Source organism: Schistosoma mansoni, chromosome 1 (assembly GCF_000237925.1).
Source record: "Schistosoma mansoni strain Puerto Rico chromosome 1, complete genome".
In the NCBI taxonomy this organism is placed as follows: Eukaryota; Metazoa; Platyhelminthes; class Trematoda; order Strigeidida; family Schistosomatidae; genus Schistosoma; species Schistosoma mansoni.
The window spans coordinates 58,673,894-58,690,450 of record NC_031495.1 but is presented as its reverse complement, the minus strand read 5'-3'; the positions used below and the strand labels follow the sequence as shown (position 1 = coordinate 58,690,450).

Genomic DNA, 16,557 nt, shown 5'->3' with positions numbered 1-16,557 from the left:
TAGTTGTCTTAGATTGGTCCACAATTCTAATGAAATTCTGTAATCTCCACAACCTCGTAATGATAAAATTAACTGGTTATCCAGTATGCCATGACACTTTAAAATGATAAAATCTTCAGTATAGATAGCGCTTTGAATCGGAATTTTTCCTACTCAGTTAATATGTTTATTTTATTTTATTTGAACACATAAATATTGGTACAAAGGGGTGCCAGATATATATGCAAATCTCATTTAATTTGTGTGAGGACTATGATACTGCCTAGGTGCCCAAACTGAAGCAAGTGGTTTTCTTAGGGGGCCACACCCCGAGCCCTTGACCTAAAGATCTGATCCACAAGGCAGTGAAGCATCGTAAGGAGATTCATTCCCATGGTAGCCGGTGACCAACGATTGATTCATACGCCATTTGTTCCCTCCGGATACTCGAGCCCATGTGCATCATTGGTTTGGAATCAGTGTTTCCCAACTCCCTTTGGTGGACTTTCCTTGTCCATCAACGCACTTAAAGGGCCGGAAATTCGCTTTTCGTCCTTTCAATTTCGTAAAAAACACCCCCGGCCACTAGAAGGCAGTGAGTAGGACTACCTTGGCAGAGGCTATATACGCGTGGACATATGAGAGCATTTGGAGAGGGAGAGCGGACTCTCCCCACTCTTGGCCGTACTAGGGCATTTGGGGGCACATAGTATGAAAAGCTATCAGAACAAAATCATTTTTTTCGAATCAATAAATTATTGTTCACACAAATTAACCATTCTAATCAACATTTGGTAAGATTATATGACTTGTATTATTACACTTTTGAAAAGAATAGATTAAATAATATGATATTCAATGAAAATCTATGGGTCACATAATTTAGATGTGAGAATTTCTTTCAGAAAAAATCACTATTACTTAGTTAATGAAAAAAAAATAGAAAAAATGTTTTGTTTTGGTTTTCGGATTTTAAAAAAATCTATGTTATACTTTCATTTTTATTTTTTGTGGTTTTAAAAGTGTAATTACTAAACTAGAGAGTAAATGAATACAAGGATCAAATGTATTGGTAATAATCAGAATGAGGTTGTGTAGATTGTTGAATGTTTATTGAGATTATGAACTAATCATTATTAGATCGCCATTGAAAAACAGGAAGAACCGGAGGGCTATTTTGTCTTAGTATGGGACTCCTCAGAAGTGAGCATGCATGGTCCTACACGCAGGACTTAAGTCCAGAACCTTCGGTTTCCCGTGCGATTGCTTAAACTCAAGACCACTGAGTATTTGAGGCAGTTACCCACTGAAGACAATGGAAGATGGTTGCGCGATATCATGCATTGATTGAAGTTAGTCATTAACACTGATGGACAACGGCTTGCTGGTCTAGGGGTTAAGCGTCTATGCTAGACTGAAGGTCCTGGATTCTAGTCGCACATGTGAGATCGTGAATTTTTACTGCAGAAGAGTCCCATATTAGTACAATGCGACCATCCAGTTCTTCTGGACTTTCAATGGTGGTCTAACATTGTTCGGTTCATGGTCTCACTAAAAAAATATTGGTAGTAATCTTGAGAAGGAAACTGAAATGATTTGAATAAATGGCAATGTTCGTTTATTTTGTTGTCAATAAACAGTTATGAACTATCGTATGTTAATATTTCATTTACTAGTGCCTAATATTTGGACAAGATTGATTTATAATTTAACTTATTATCTTTCTAGTGGTTTTCAGTCGAATCAAAGATGAACATTTCGTCCCATTTGTGACAGATGAACTGGAATCAAGCCCCTCGGGATGCAGATATGCGAAGAACACATATACAAAACATTTATTTTTTGCTATCAAGAAGTGGTCATAGATAACTTCTTGATTTGAAAAGTTATTGTTGAAGTGCTATTATCTTATTTGTTTTTCCCGTTAGTCTACACAGCTCCCTATAAGTAGTACACATTTTTTCCATCTAAATCATTAGTAACTAGTACTAATTTACTTTGTGATAAATGCAGATCTATTATTCACTTTCATTCCAAAGTACTTTGAAGTTAGATTTCTCAACTGAATAACTACTAGTTGTCAAGATTAAAAATGTGTTGCTCATTGAAAGGAAAGTATTCTCTAGAAAAGTTTATTAATTCCCCAAGTGCTTTATTTAAAAGCTAATTATATGAAAAACATAAAACACGAGTTTGTATTTTCTTGAACTTTTTATACCGTTTTATAATCCTTTACAATTCACAATTGTTTAATCGAACTTCTACGTCTATGGTTTTTCTATATTACTCAAGGAAAAGACCGTCAGTAGATCAGTGTTTAAGTCATCCATGGATGGCAATGCGTGAAGAAGACAGGCCACTTGTAAAAAGAACAGTTTCATTGTTTCGTCATAGTACACGAAAAAAACCTAAAGGTGTAAGTATATCGTTTATTTTATTAATAATATCTGTTAAGGTTTCCTAGTGAAAAACAGTTTCTACGTCGTGTTCTTCACTAATCGGCCTCAGTTACGATACCATTGAAGACCAAAAGTAACAGAACAGCTGTTTCGTACCAGTAAGAGACTCTTCAGTGGTGAGCGTTAATAACTTAGCCACTGGATGTACCCAGGGTCTTCATGGATCGTAATGAATGGTTAACCTATAGGCCACTAGAATTCCATACAACAGTACACATTTCTGACTCTATTTACTTCACAATATAGCGCGATGATCTTTCACTGCCATTACAAATGACTTTTGCACTCTTGTCATGGCTGAAATTATTGACATATCATTAGAAATTCAGAAACTCATTTCAAATTAAGTAATTAGGTGGCACACTAATATAGTTTTAATGAAGGAGGTAGATTTTCTAAACATTCAGCAGTAGTTGACAATCATCAATACGGATTTCCTCAGTTTTTCGGCTTTTCTCAAGACAATTGTTTAGTGAATAAATACGTCCTTTTAGTCGACGAGGAGAATACAAGGATTAATCGGATAAAGAAATTAGAAATACAGTCTTAAACATATTACTATCATGTTTGTTAAAGATGACTATATGTGATTCACTTTTTGTGCATATTCCTACTTGTTTGAATGAGTTTGACAAAATGTTCAATGTACAGTATGATTATACTACTTTAGTTGTTCCCTTCATCATTTAAATTCACATTTTTTGGAATACACCATCTTTCCTCTGGAAAATGGATTATGATCATTAAACACTAAAAAATTATTTTTGTACACATTGGGATATTTCGAAGAAGTCATTTCTGTTATAAACAGTATATCTAGTTCATAATATTATATACAATTATAAGGAAACATAATAATAGGTCGAAACCAAATACTTCCTACTTTTTTTTATCCATCTAGTCACGATTGGAGTATGACCATTGTTGTCCATTCATATTTGATTTGAATGTCTCACTTTTGAATACTTACTAAGATGTCAGGGGATGAACAAAATAAAATCATATTCATATTTAGCTATTTACTTTTACTTGTAAAGATAAAACTTTGATATTTGACCCCTGAAACTTGTTTTTACTATCACAAATTAAATTACTATTTAAGCTTGTTTAATTTGTTTATACATATATTGATCTTACACACTTCTAGTCTCCGAAAATCTCATTAACACAGTTTCTATATTAAAACGAACCTGAAATAATACACCTGTGAAAGGTATCGTCATTTATCTTAATGGAAACGTACAATGTATCTGATATTCTAGGCCGGAGGATAAGTGCGAGATGCTGACGAGCGAAAGCTATTATGTACGATTCGACTTTATTTTCTAAAGAGGCATACGCTGTGAGTCAAAAATGTAGCTTTATCTTATTAGAGCAAAAGATATATATTTATGATTAAGGTGGATATATATTCTGGGCTCAGTTTAGCTAATAAAATTGTTTAGCTCAATCTTTCTTTTCTTACTTAAGTAACTAGTTGAGCTCGCGTAGAGAAAGAATGTGCATCAGTAAGCAGATTTAAATGATGAGACAAAATAACAATTTTTCTATAAGCTAAAACTATTCATTATTATCAGAAGGGGTTTTGTGGAGATTTTAGTAATTTTATAGAGTTGAGATCTTGAGTCAATTGAAGCTAGACCACCATGGAAAACCTTGAAGCACTGGACGGCCCAATTTCGTGGATCGATTGAAGTTAGACATTAACACCGTTGGATACCGGCTCAGCGGTCTGTCGGTTTAGTGCTCTGGCTCGAGACTGGTAGGTCCTGGGTTCGAATCTCGCGAGTGCGGGATCGTGGATGCGAAACGGCCGTCCATTGCTTCCAGGTTTTCTATGGTGGTCTAGCTTCAATTGTTCATTATTAATCTGATTTTTTAGATTTTCATTTTTTAACTAATCGAATAATTTCTATCTCTTTTACAGTATCGAATTAAAACACAAACAACTCAAAAGTATGATCCACATAATTCAGCTGATCCTGAAATAATTGAATAAACATATTATCAAATTTAATCATCTCAGATTTACAAACTACAGGATTAAACCTTCTTTTCTTGTTTAAAATCTTACATGTTTTTCTTTTATTATATTAAGGAAAACAAAATTATTGGCGTTTAACTTAATAAATGTAAAATAAATTTAATTGAACTTCATTTTCTGAGGATTATTTTATTGAAAGAAATACACATTGCATTGTATACATCTTCGTCTAGATTACTTAAGCTTATTGAACATTTTTTTCAGTACTTCTTGTTTTACTAATATCAATGTTTTCTTTCAAAAAAACAAAAAAACAAAATGAACTTCTAATGTAAAGGATAATTTTCAGACATTGAAACAATGGTACTCTAAATACAAAGGATGATCAGTTATTAATGGCAAACGAGTTAGACTTTTGTTGACTAAGGATATTCAGATATTTTTATTGTTAGTATTTTAGCATAAGACAGTAATGTTTTAAATCTATAGGAAAAACAGGTAAATGTCCTAATGTTAATTAACATTCTCTGACCCAAACATTAACTATTTGTGGTCGAATTCAAGTGATTTGATGTTGGTTAGGGTTTTATCTATTTATTTATTTGAACATATAAATATTGGTAAAAAGGGGCACCAGATATATATGCGTCACACAAAAAATTGTCGTTTCCTTTAATTATGTGAGGGCTATAATACTGCCCGCATGTCCAGACTGAAGCAGGTGGTTTTCTTAAGGAGACACACCGCGAGCCTTTGACCTAAGGGTCTGATCCACAAGGCAGTGGAGCAACGTGAGGAGATACAGTCCCATGGTAGTCGGTGACCGACGATTGGTTCATACGCCATTTATTTCTTCAGGATACTGGAGCCCATGTGCACCAATGGTTTGGAATCGGGGTTTTCCAACTCCTCTAGGTGAACTTTCCGTGTCCACCAACCCGGTTAAAGCGCCGGACATTCGATTTTCGTCCTCCCAAATTCGTAAACAACAGTGATGCCACGGGAAGGCAGTGAGTATATACGCGTGGCCATGTGAGAGCATTTCGAGAGAGAGGGAGGGCCATCCCCACTCACAGCCGTACCAGGGCATTTGGGGGCTTAGTGAATTATAAGCCTTTCTTCTCTTTAAACACCAAACAAAGTACGTATAAACCTCACCGTAAGCTTATTTTCAATCAGCGATCTCTATTTAACTAATCTGAGAATTTTAATTCTAGTATTTTTTAGGCATTATTCACTTGATTCTGAATATAGTTTAAACTTTGAGTGTCAGGCCAGATAAGTCTAAACGTACCATAATCTTCTGAAGCTAGGGAGATTACATATTATAAGTCCAGTTGTAGGCGAGAAATACGAGAATGGCAGGTCAGTGATGTGGGTTCACTCAACCATGGTCAAATGCTCAAATATATTTTATTGGTTCAGACACATCTAAATGTACTCTGACTGTGCACAGATAATTCAGTTTATCACTAATGCTTACTAGTCAATCTAAGTTTTCTTGCTTGAATGCCGGTTAGTCCGAAGGCTTAGTAAGTACAAACTTTAAATAAATTGAACTGACATCATGGGGACTAAAAAGTACTACATTGCGAAACTATTAAAATCTACATTGAAGCATAACTACATTTTAACCTTTAATACGTTAGCACTTCAACATCTTTTACAATATTCGACCTTTAATTCCCCGTATCTTCCTCAAAATAAACGAATTTTCCAAAGACGTTTTGATTAAGATTAATGCCTATGTCACTGCAAAAGACATAAAATATTTGATTACGAAACCGTATTCTATGCTTCTAATGCATGATTTTGTTTCCATTTACTAAGGTAATTGAAAATTCATGTTTTTCGCTCTGGCTGAAAACACACTGTTGTATATAGTAAACCTACACTTTGATCACGTCAAGAAGTACATACAGTTCTGTATTTTGATGACGATACAATAATCTTATTTAGTTTCATTGATTCTCTACTAACAGAAAATGATTCATTGTCAAATACTCCACCTAAAAAAAACGAATCGTAGCCTAATGAATTAAAAATGGATGTAAATCAGTATTCAATTAATAATAATAATAATATATTATGAACATAATAATAATAACAGTTACAGAAGTTACATCAGTGTACAGGGATGATCAGTTTGATATAAATAGTAACATTAAATGTAGAGAACAAATATGTGATATATCATTGTTTTAAGTTTACTAGTTCAAAAATTGTTTAGGCAGTACATTTATGACATATATGACAGCAAAGCGATGCATCGGCCGGGAACTTTTAATTTTCAAGTGGACATTCCATTGATTAATGAACGGTGCATTTAAGGTCATTTCTTGTGTCATAACGAACTAATTATATTCATCTACAACTAGAGAAAGTAAAATGGAAATAGAGCACGGAACAACAAGGTAATAATAACTAAAATATGTCAATCAGCTCTACCATGATGCATGTGTCATGTGACGCAGTGATATACTGTCCGTGTTAGATACTACTCAAATCAGTTAAGGTTGTCAAGGGACGGTGTTAACGTAAAGCAACATCAGTTAGGTGGTTTTACTTAGTGAATTCAGTAACAAAAATGGCTAAAAATTCGAAGTTCCTATCATCTCACTTGTGGAATAAGATACACTTACAGGCGCGAGAACATTTAATGCATTTTCAGAGGAGCAGTATGCATCAATGCAGCGAACAAAGGATGGGAGTGATTTTTTCTTACAGATAGATTGTGGTAGATATTCCAGAGTACGGAAAATTTAAAGGTAAGGTAATTCATATGGAGAGATAATTTAGAATGGGTTTGTTTCACTAGTGACAAGGAATTAAAAATGTCGTAATTAGAAGTTTCTGCATATTGTTTAGCTCATGAGGAGAAGATGAATATGCCACTTTAAGATCATCTGCATACAGAAAAAGCTTACCCGCACAAAACATTCGTAAATATCATTAATGTAAACTAAAAGGGGCACTACCTTGTATTACACCACTTCTGACAGGGACAGCATTCGACAAGGAAGAGTTAATTTTAACTATTTGATGTCGGTAGCTGAGGAAGGTATCAAACTCAGCAAGCAAAGGGTTTCAGACCGCGTGAGATGCGAGTTTATCTATAAGAAGTCGCTGGTTAACTATGTCGAAGGCTTTAGCAGTGTCAAAATATAGCACTAAGACTAGATAACCTTAGTTACGTTGAGAAAAGACTAAATTAAAAATGTCAAATCGGCTTGTCACAAAAAATCAATTTTTAGGAAATCCATGTTGAGAATCATGGATAAATTTTTCAGTGAGTAAATAGTTGGATAATTTGTTACTGATATGTTTTCCAAAATCCTAGAGAAAACTGGAGTAATATTTATCGGCCGACAATTGTTCATGTCAGTCTTATCTCCAGATTTGTAATATGGTATAATGTACGCGGTTTTCCAGCAATAAGGTTAAGAACCTGATTCCATAGACAGAGTAAACAGCTTTAGAAGGAGAAATGGAATATCTGGACCACCATACTTGTAGAGAAAGGATGAAAACCCGTCTACTCAATGACCACTGGAAACCTTAAGCCTATCTATAGCCTTACTAATTTTCAAGCATGTGAAGGAAATAGATTTTATTGAGTTATTAGTCACGAATATGACTCTTGAAACAGTGCTATTCAGGAATTCTTCACTATTTTCAAAAATACCACTTAAAAGGTCTGCTATAGTTTTAGAGACGTATATAAAAGTGATATTATGCAAGATGCATGGTTTATAAAAAATTTGAGTTGCTTTAACGAGTTTATTCAAAAGGAGAATTGAGTTTTGAACCTTTGAGCTAGATTAAAAACTATTGTTATTTGTACAACTGCCGTGAAGTCGCTTGACTTAAAATAACATTTCTGTAGGCGTTTTAGTTTATTACGATATTTATCTGGAATATATAATTCGTAATGTTTATTAAACCTGTACGTTTAAAGAGGTGCACAGGAGTCTAGACAAGAGTTAACGATTGAATAGAATTTGTTGATGGCATCCATGAGAAAAATACATTCCAGTCCGAGAGTTTGATCAGTGAGCGCAAGAGGTCCCAGCCAGCATGCTTATAGTCTCTATATTGGCAAGTTTTTTGAATCGGTCGGTTATAAGAGGGATAGGTAAGGAGAGCACAAACTGTTATCTTATAGTCACTGCTTTCAAACTCGTTGTATACTTGTACAGATAGTGGGATGACATCTCTGCTAAATATTAGATCAAGTATACTATCACTCCTTGTTGGGGTACGAACCCACTGTGAGCAGCAGTCCATGTTAATAGTTGCCGAAAATTCATCATTAATAAAGGGATGGCCCTTCTACTTCATGATTTATTCCATCAAACAGATTATTATTAATTTGTTGTTACCATTGTGTGCATCGGAATATCAGTTTGAGGGTTTGAAAGTGCAGAAAACACTTTAAACCAGAAAATCCATAGGAAACAGAAAAACCCTGTCCAACAGGCTACATAGGATTCTAATTATCCAGAACAATAATTGCGATTGGTAGTCTTTCGATTTCATTTGCCAATAAATGGGAACAATCAAGTAACACCCTTACTCATACACTTTTAAAGGCAGAAATAAGCATAAACGTAACAAGAAATAGCAGTTATAAAAAGTTGTTTCCACAAATTTCGAGAAGAAAGTTTCACAGTATAATTTTGAAATGCGAGCTGAAAATAACCAGCTAAAGGACATATTATGCTCCCAAATTGATATTCATCGCGAAAATTAAATCCAGAATTCCACATACGCCACAATAACGTATATATTATTAAACCATATATTTTATGCTTATAAGTCTAAATTGTGTATGAACACATGATCTGTTTTGAGGGTAACTGAAAATACGCTTAAGTAGCTTTGGAGTCATTTTTCAGAGAGTTGGCAATTAAGCTTTTGTATAGTAAGCAACAAATAAAGCAGGCCAAGGGTTTGATTTAAAAACAACCTTTAAATGCTGAAATAGAAAGTAAAAGTTTGTGAAATCTGTAGTCATTAAAAAATCTAACCGTTCTTTGTTTAAAAAGATGTTTGTCCTAACTTTCAACCATACCTAGAAATTCCTAATCCAATAGTAACTTCAATCCATACAATCTGGAACTTATTCTTAAATTTTTAACAGTTATGCAGTTTGGAGTCTCGTTTGTATGCCTCAGTATTGATTATGGATTTTCTACATACTTTCTTCTCACTTACTTCAAATTTAGCCTATTTCTGAATTATACCTGAAATAAATTTTCCTATTAAGTCAATGTATTAAGACTTCTAGTATCACTTTGCCAGTGATAGTTGGTTTAGCAGCGTTACTAACTGGTTGAGAAGCGTCCAGTCATGGGATCAGAACACTTATTGAAGGATACTACTACATAAATTTTTAATGACAGACTGGTGTAAGAACTTGCTAATCTCTCTATAGTATTGTCATTTCTCTTATATTTTTAATTATAACTACCTCAGTATAGAGTTGGGGAGATTATTGAGTTTAAATTGGATCAACCGTATCTGTTGTGTATCAGTTACTCACTGAAGACAACGGCGGACGGTCGCGCAATATCGCCGACTGATTGAAGTTGGACACTAGCTTGGTTGTCTAGAGGTTGAGCGTTCACGTGAGACCCAAGGTTCTGGGTTCGAATCCCGCGAGCTGGATCGTGGATGCGCACTGTGGAGTCCCATGCTAGGATTAAACGGCCGTCCAGCGCTTCCAGGTTTTCAGTAGTGGTCTAACATTGATCCATTCATGCTACCAATTTAAATATAACTATTTCATGAGATACATCTTAGATTTTATAATGAAATATCTAGGATATATCGTTAGATTATTCAAATATGTCTTTATATTTAAAGAAAGTAACAGACATAAGTAATTGTTGACCATATCTCGAGCTTAGCAAACCACACCCTTTATTTAAGTTCACCTCAGATTGTTTATGAAAAACGTCATCAAACCTTAAGGACTACATAGTGCAAACTACATGAAATAAGTAACTCAGGCTTACATACATGCTCAACTGATCGTTCGTTCAAACTTTTGGTGACAGTAATTGTCCAGATACCGGTTAACTTTCACAGAATATAACTAATGTTATACTTATGACGAGTTGATTCAACGTAGAATTCTCACATGAAAACTGAGTAGTTCACATAGAATTAAATAAAACCATATACCTAACCTTTAATGAGGACTTCAGCTTTTCAAATAATATATGTATTACAGTTACAAAAATGAATGATAAAATACGATTTACCATATTTTCTGCATATTTCACCAATTGTGTTAGCCCTGATAAAAAGGTTGCAAAGGAATTGAGGAAGCATTTTCTATTTGATGTTCAGTTCTACTTTGCGTTAACGTTGCAGTTAAAGTACCTTATGAAGCAAATGAACTTCAAATACTGATTGAGTGTTGTTGATATTCACAATAGAACTTTAGGTGTATGAATATAGCAACTGAAGTAACTAAGGAAAATACTACGAAATATACACACATAACCTAAGACTATACAGACACATATTTCGACAAACCTAAGAAATTCAGTCAAGAATACTACTATCCAAGTTGGTTCACAATGTAGAAAAAAAGATTCCAGTAAACACTAATTAGTATGTTTTCAGGCAAATAACTCTAAAGATGGAAGGTGAGAGCACTATGGTAAACCATTGGCTATAGTCAAAGAAGAGTCCTATAGATGGCAAATAATCAGCAATTTTTGAATAGCCACAGCTTGTTCTTTTTCACATTTTTCCCTAAAAAAACCCCATTGATCCACGTTTTAAAAAAAGTATATATTTCTAACAAACCCATCTGCCTTGCAGTAATCTTGTTTACAAAGTAGAAAATACTTAATATGAAAATGAATGCATAAAACCAACAAAGAAAGCGAAGAATATTTGAACAAAACCGATATTACTGAAACATCAGTAACGTGTGACCGAAGTAAATGTTAAAAATACACTAAATCATTACAATGGTTGATATTTTATTTTGCATAAAACGAGAAATGTTTGTATTAAAAGATGATAGATAATCATAAAGTATATTAAAAAATCTTTCACTCAAAAAACCCTTACTAAGTTGACTTAAGAGGATTATAAAATAAACTACACATTCCTACATACACTTCACATTTCGTAAAGAAAAATATAATCACAGTCATTGCTTAAATCATTTACAAGTACAAGTGGTTGACTACTGAATAATTTAAACGTGCATAACTAGGCAATCAAAAAAGTAGATTTTGAAGCTTGGTGAAAGACAAAATAACCGGAAAACTCCCAGAGAAGATAAGAAACATCAGTTTAAAAAATTAATCCGGATAAAATAAGATACCTGACGGCGCAGACAAAATCAATAGCGAAAGGAATAACCAAAAATGAACCGGTAGGGTTAGATTCAGAAGCACAGTTATATGAAATAGTACAATTAGTAGTACGAACTAGAGTAGATAGTTAAAGAAATAAATAAATAGTGGGACTGAAATTGCTCCTTTTAGATAATTTTGAATATAATTCGCCTAGAAATTGAATATTATACAAAACTCCAGTATACTTCTATACTGAAATGTGGTATAAGTAAGGAAACAACACTATTAGGTGGACAAATACTATACAAAAGACAATGAAAAAACGACAAGGATCATAATGGTTAATTTCATAGAATAAACTGGGGTAGGGATGGCATTAAAGAGATTGAATACAACTATGTACAATAATGAAAGTGGAAAGTGAAGGAGAACTATGTGGAAGAGTTATTGATTTAGACAATATGGAATAATGAGAAATAGTTGCCGTACAAAATAGAAATGGAGGAATTCATAAACTGAAGATAGTAATAATAATAATAATAATTCACAAACATAAATAAAGAAAGAAACAAAGAACAAAAGGTAACGGAGCTAAAAAATAATCAAAAGATGTCTTTTTGACATAGACTGACAACTAAGATGCATATGTATTTAAATATCTTTAACAGACAATAAATTCATGCGTTCAGATGAACAGTTATATTTACCACAATGATTGGTATTATCATGATGATGGTGATGATGTGTTAATCCATTCATTAAAACACTAGAATTGATAAATGATTTAGGATAATGTCCAATAACAGATAAATGTAAACCCATAGCTTGAGTATGATATTCATATTCTTCTTTTTCAATTTGTATAGTTAAATGAGATACAGATTTGAAATGATTTTGAATTAATTCTTTAATCTATTTTACCAATAAAAAAGAATAAAGTAGGTAAAATTTTGTTTAGTAAGCTAAATGCTAAGGAAACATAATTAATAATGAATAAAAAAAAAGTCTTAAGTTTTGTGACTTTAGGAAACGGTCAATAAAAAATTGGACGTTGAAATTCAATTTGAAAGCATTCATGCCGAAACGGCAGAACTAGTAACTTCATCAAAAGATGATGTCGAAAGATTTAAATCAACACAAGTGGACTTTTGCTTTAGACACCTAAACAATGGACATAATTAGTCAGGGATTTTGACGAAAAAACATAAGGAAGCTTTAAGGAAACAGATGATAATTTTTTCATCACGAAACCAGACAAAGGTTATGGTGTAGTACTCATGGATGAAAACGACAGTTTAAACAAAATGAAAGCCATTTTAAGTAATGAGAGAAATGATGTGACAGAAATCAAAAACAACTAATGAACTCACTGAAACATTAAACAAGATTTTATTTCACCAAACATGTTCGAAATATTGGACCTATGGGAACGATGACACCATGTCTATATGGTTTACCGAGAATACATAAAAGTGGCTTGTCCCTTTAACCCGTTTTATATATGAATAATTCAGCCTCTCATACTATAGCAAAATGGTTATTGCAAATTCTCAAACGGTTGCACAAACATATTGTTAAGCATACTGTCAAGGGCTCCTTTGAATTTGTGGATAATATATTAATCTACTGGTCAAAAATAACTTCATGATACCATTAGATGTATCGCCCATACTCACTAGCATCCCTCTACTTGAAACTGTCGACTTTATTTGCAATGAACTAAAAGAGGGACGAGTAAAAACCTTAATTCCCATATCCGCAATAAAACAGTTAGTTCTTAGATTCATGATGAATGTTCAACAATGAATTCTATAGACAATAGGATGGTGTAGCCATGGGGTCACTATGAGGCCCTCTACTGACAGACATTTTTCTTGCAAAACTGGAAAATGAACTGCTTAAGGACATAATCAGTCATCTAACAGTTTACTGTCTCTATATAGATTATACGTTTATAGTATTACAAAAGAACGTAAAGAGGATAATTTACTTAACATATTTAATAACATTCATCCATCTGTTACTTTTACACTTGAGGAAGAACATAGTAATAGCACATCATTTCCAGGAGTCTAATTAATAATGAGAGTAGACAGAACACTAAGAAGAAAGATACACAGAAGGTCTGCAGTCGCGCAATATGCTCAGTTCTACAGTGCTGTACAAATTAGATATAAGAAACTTAATAAAGATCCTGATTCATCGTGTTGGAATGATTTTCTCTGATAACACCATTGTAGATGGATTGAGTAATATTCATAACCCGCTTAGTAGGAATGAATACCAACGAAATTCACCCACAAATACATGAACAGGATGAAAAGAGAACCAAATATATCTACTATTCCGACTAATATATTCTCTAGTATTTGGTGTAGAAATCGTTCCATAAAACAAAAAATTCCATAACTAAATTAACTTATAAAGCCGTTAACCATGTAGCCTTATCATTGCTTTTTAAGCAAGTACTTTTATTTTTTTGAGCATCACCTTTATTTCCAGTTTGAACAAAAGAGGACTAGGTATTCTGCATCGCCTTTTCGCAATTAGGATAAACCTTCCATTCGAACTAACTTTCTGAGTACGCCTTACTAATATGGTTAACGCTATGATCAAAATCACTAAGTGGTTTGTATGGGTTACTACATATGAGAAATTTATCGGTATTCGAGAAATTCCCAGGCTCTCATTCGAGATATTCCTAGTAATATTTTTATCTCATACTCATTAAGAACGGTTGAACCTAATGAGTCACATTTATAAGAGTATAACTATAGAGAATAGTTGGGGAAAGATAAAAATATGAAAATATTACTGAACGTATCTGCTATTTAAATACGAAAGTAACACTGTGAACAAAACTATAACTACAACTTCCAGATTATAAAAAATATTAACTCTAAGCAAATAAGAGTATTGGTAACTACCTTTCGTAATAAAACTTGTTCTGAGGCACTAGACTGAATCCGAACTGTTACACAAACACATACAGATTTATGCGTATGAGTCCAAATAAATGGATTTGAAACAGAAACAACTTCATCCACTTGTAATATCTGAAAAAGTTTATTAAAACAATGAAACATGTGAGAAATCAAATTAGTGAATATATCTGAACCATTGTGAATGATCCTATGTTATGTAGCTCGAAATCTCTGACCGATTATCGCGGTGAGCACGCAGACTACAACCAAGTAATCTGCATCTATCAGCATGCCTCAGACTAACATTTAAGGACTTCATGGACTGAAGCCATGTTTTGGCTTAGCCAACCTCAACGTTTTTTCTAACCTACTCCGACACCACACAACATCATGAGTCGAGGTATGCGGCGATTAGATGTAAGTAACATATGTTCTAATTACCTAAATCGATGAAGGTTTATTACTTTAACTTACCTATGTCTAAACAAATATACGATAAATAAAAATTAGTTATTCACCACAGTTCTTATGATACCCTGTTATATTATTTGATTAAAACGTGACTTAGTTCATTTCCGTTCAACTTATTCCACTAAAAAGCTGAAATAAAAATGTGATAGTTAAGAGTCTGATTATTATTGAAGCTAATATCTTAGATATTATTAGTTAAAGTGACTCTTCTGTGATTGTCATGAGAGGATTGTTGTCCTTTCTTGCAAAACTGATACCATTGGAGATTGAGGCGTCAGATAGAATTACGTTCAGTCCTCAGGTCCTAGTTAAGATCTCAGTAAAGCTAACTGTTAAATCTAGATCACCATCCTTAGAGATTTTCAGGGCTCACCTATCTGAAACTAATGTTTTCTCTCGCTCCAGATTACCTATAACCGTTTCAACTTAACTAACAGTTGGGAAACTTGTGCCGATTCGCTATTCAGGTTGTTTAAAGATGGATAACTGAAGGGTAACCTAAGACCGGTTGTACAGTTCATCAAAGTGTTCTGCATATCAATTCAATCTCTTAAATTGAACGTGAATAACAGTCCCTTCTCTTTTAGAGATAGTTTTACTAACAGTGGATTTTTAATACCTGTTCCCTTTATAAGTCTGAATAATTATTTACTATTACCGACTGAAACTACCTTTTCTATTTACTTTGTTTCTGTTGTACACAATCATTGTGTAGACTGTATTTATCGGTATGGATTTAATTGAATGAATTAAGGATATTTTTAAACATTTGTGAAGCATAAAATCAGTAGAATGATCAATCAAAGCGATCAAACAAACTCTTTCTATGCATTTAGATAACATGACGATAAGATAATTTGAAGTGCGTATACTATTATGAGAGTTGTCATTTGTTTAAGTATACAACATTTTTAATTAGTAATATTTAAAAACCTAACAATCAGTCCATTCACAATGATACAAATTACAGATAATTTACTCTTAAACAAGTAACAGATTCAAGTTGGTACACTTTATAACAGTGAATAAAAGAAGTATACAAAACAAACCAATTCTAAAGAAAATATATGATGAATAGTGAAATAGAAATAGACATAAATATAAATATAAACAAATATAAATATTAGATGACTTACTTTCTTAACCATTAATTGAGAATGAAACTCATCAGGTACTTTTAAAGTAAGCAAACTAAGGGTATCATTGAGCAGGGGCATAGCTGAATAACCAATCACACATGCAATAAACATTGAACATATGGGATCAGCTACATTCCAACCATAAGTGGTCACCAGAAATGAACTAAATATTACGCTTACACTACCCAAAGTATCAGCAAGCACATGTAAATAAACACCTATTCAAAAAAATGAAACAAAATAAAAATAATAAGAGAAAGTGCGGTATGAAATTAA

At 33.2% G+C, this 16,557-nt stretch overlaps 2 protein-coding genes across 2 annotated transcripts in view; one reads left to right on the top strand and one right to left on the bottom strand.

Moving 5' to 3' along the window:
- Positions 1 to 4,437, top strand: part of Smp_088920 (serine/threonine kinase) — a gene marked incomplete at its 3' end in the record, with an annotated part of 59,905 nt that extends 55,468 nt beyond the window's left edge. Inside the window, exons 11-12 of the mRNA XM_018795012.1 lie at positions 2,272 to 2,395; positions 4,366 to 4,437. Coding sequence (XP_018649367.1) covers positions 2,272 to 2,395; positions 4,366 to 4,437 — 196 coding nt within the window. The remainder of the gene's footprint in view (positions 1 to 2,271; positions 2,396 to 4,365) is intronic.
- Positions 4,438 to 12,398: 7,961 nt separating this feature from the next.
- The window catches only part of Smp_170590 (putative cation efflux protein/ zinc transporter), a gene marked incomplete at both ends in the record, with an annotated part of 79,673 nt that continues 75,514 nt past the window's right edge, over positions 12,399 to 16,557 (bottom strand). Inside the window, 3 exons of the mRNA XM_018795011.1 lie at positions 12,399 to 12,659; positions 14,675 to 14,803; positions 16,279 to 16,499. Coding sequence (XP_018649366.1) covers positions 12,399 to 12,659; positions 14,675 to 14,803; positions 16,279 to 16,499 — 611 coding nt within the window. The remainder of the gene's footprint in view (positions 12,660 to 14,674; positions 14,804 to 16,278; positions 16,500 to 16,557) is intronic.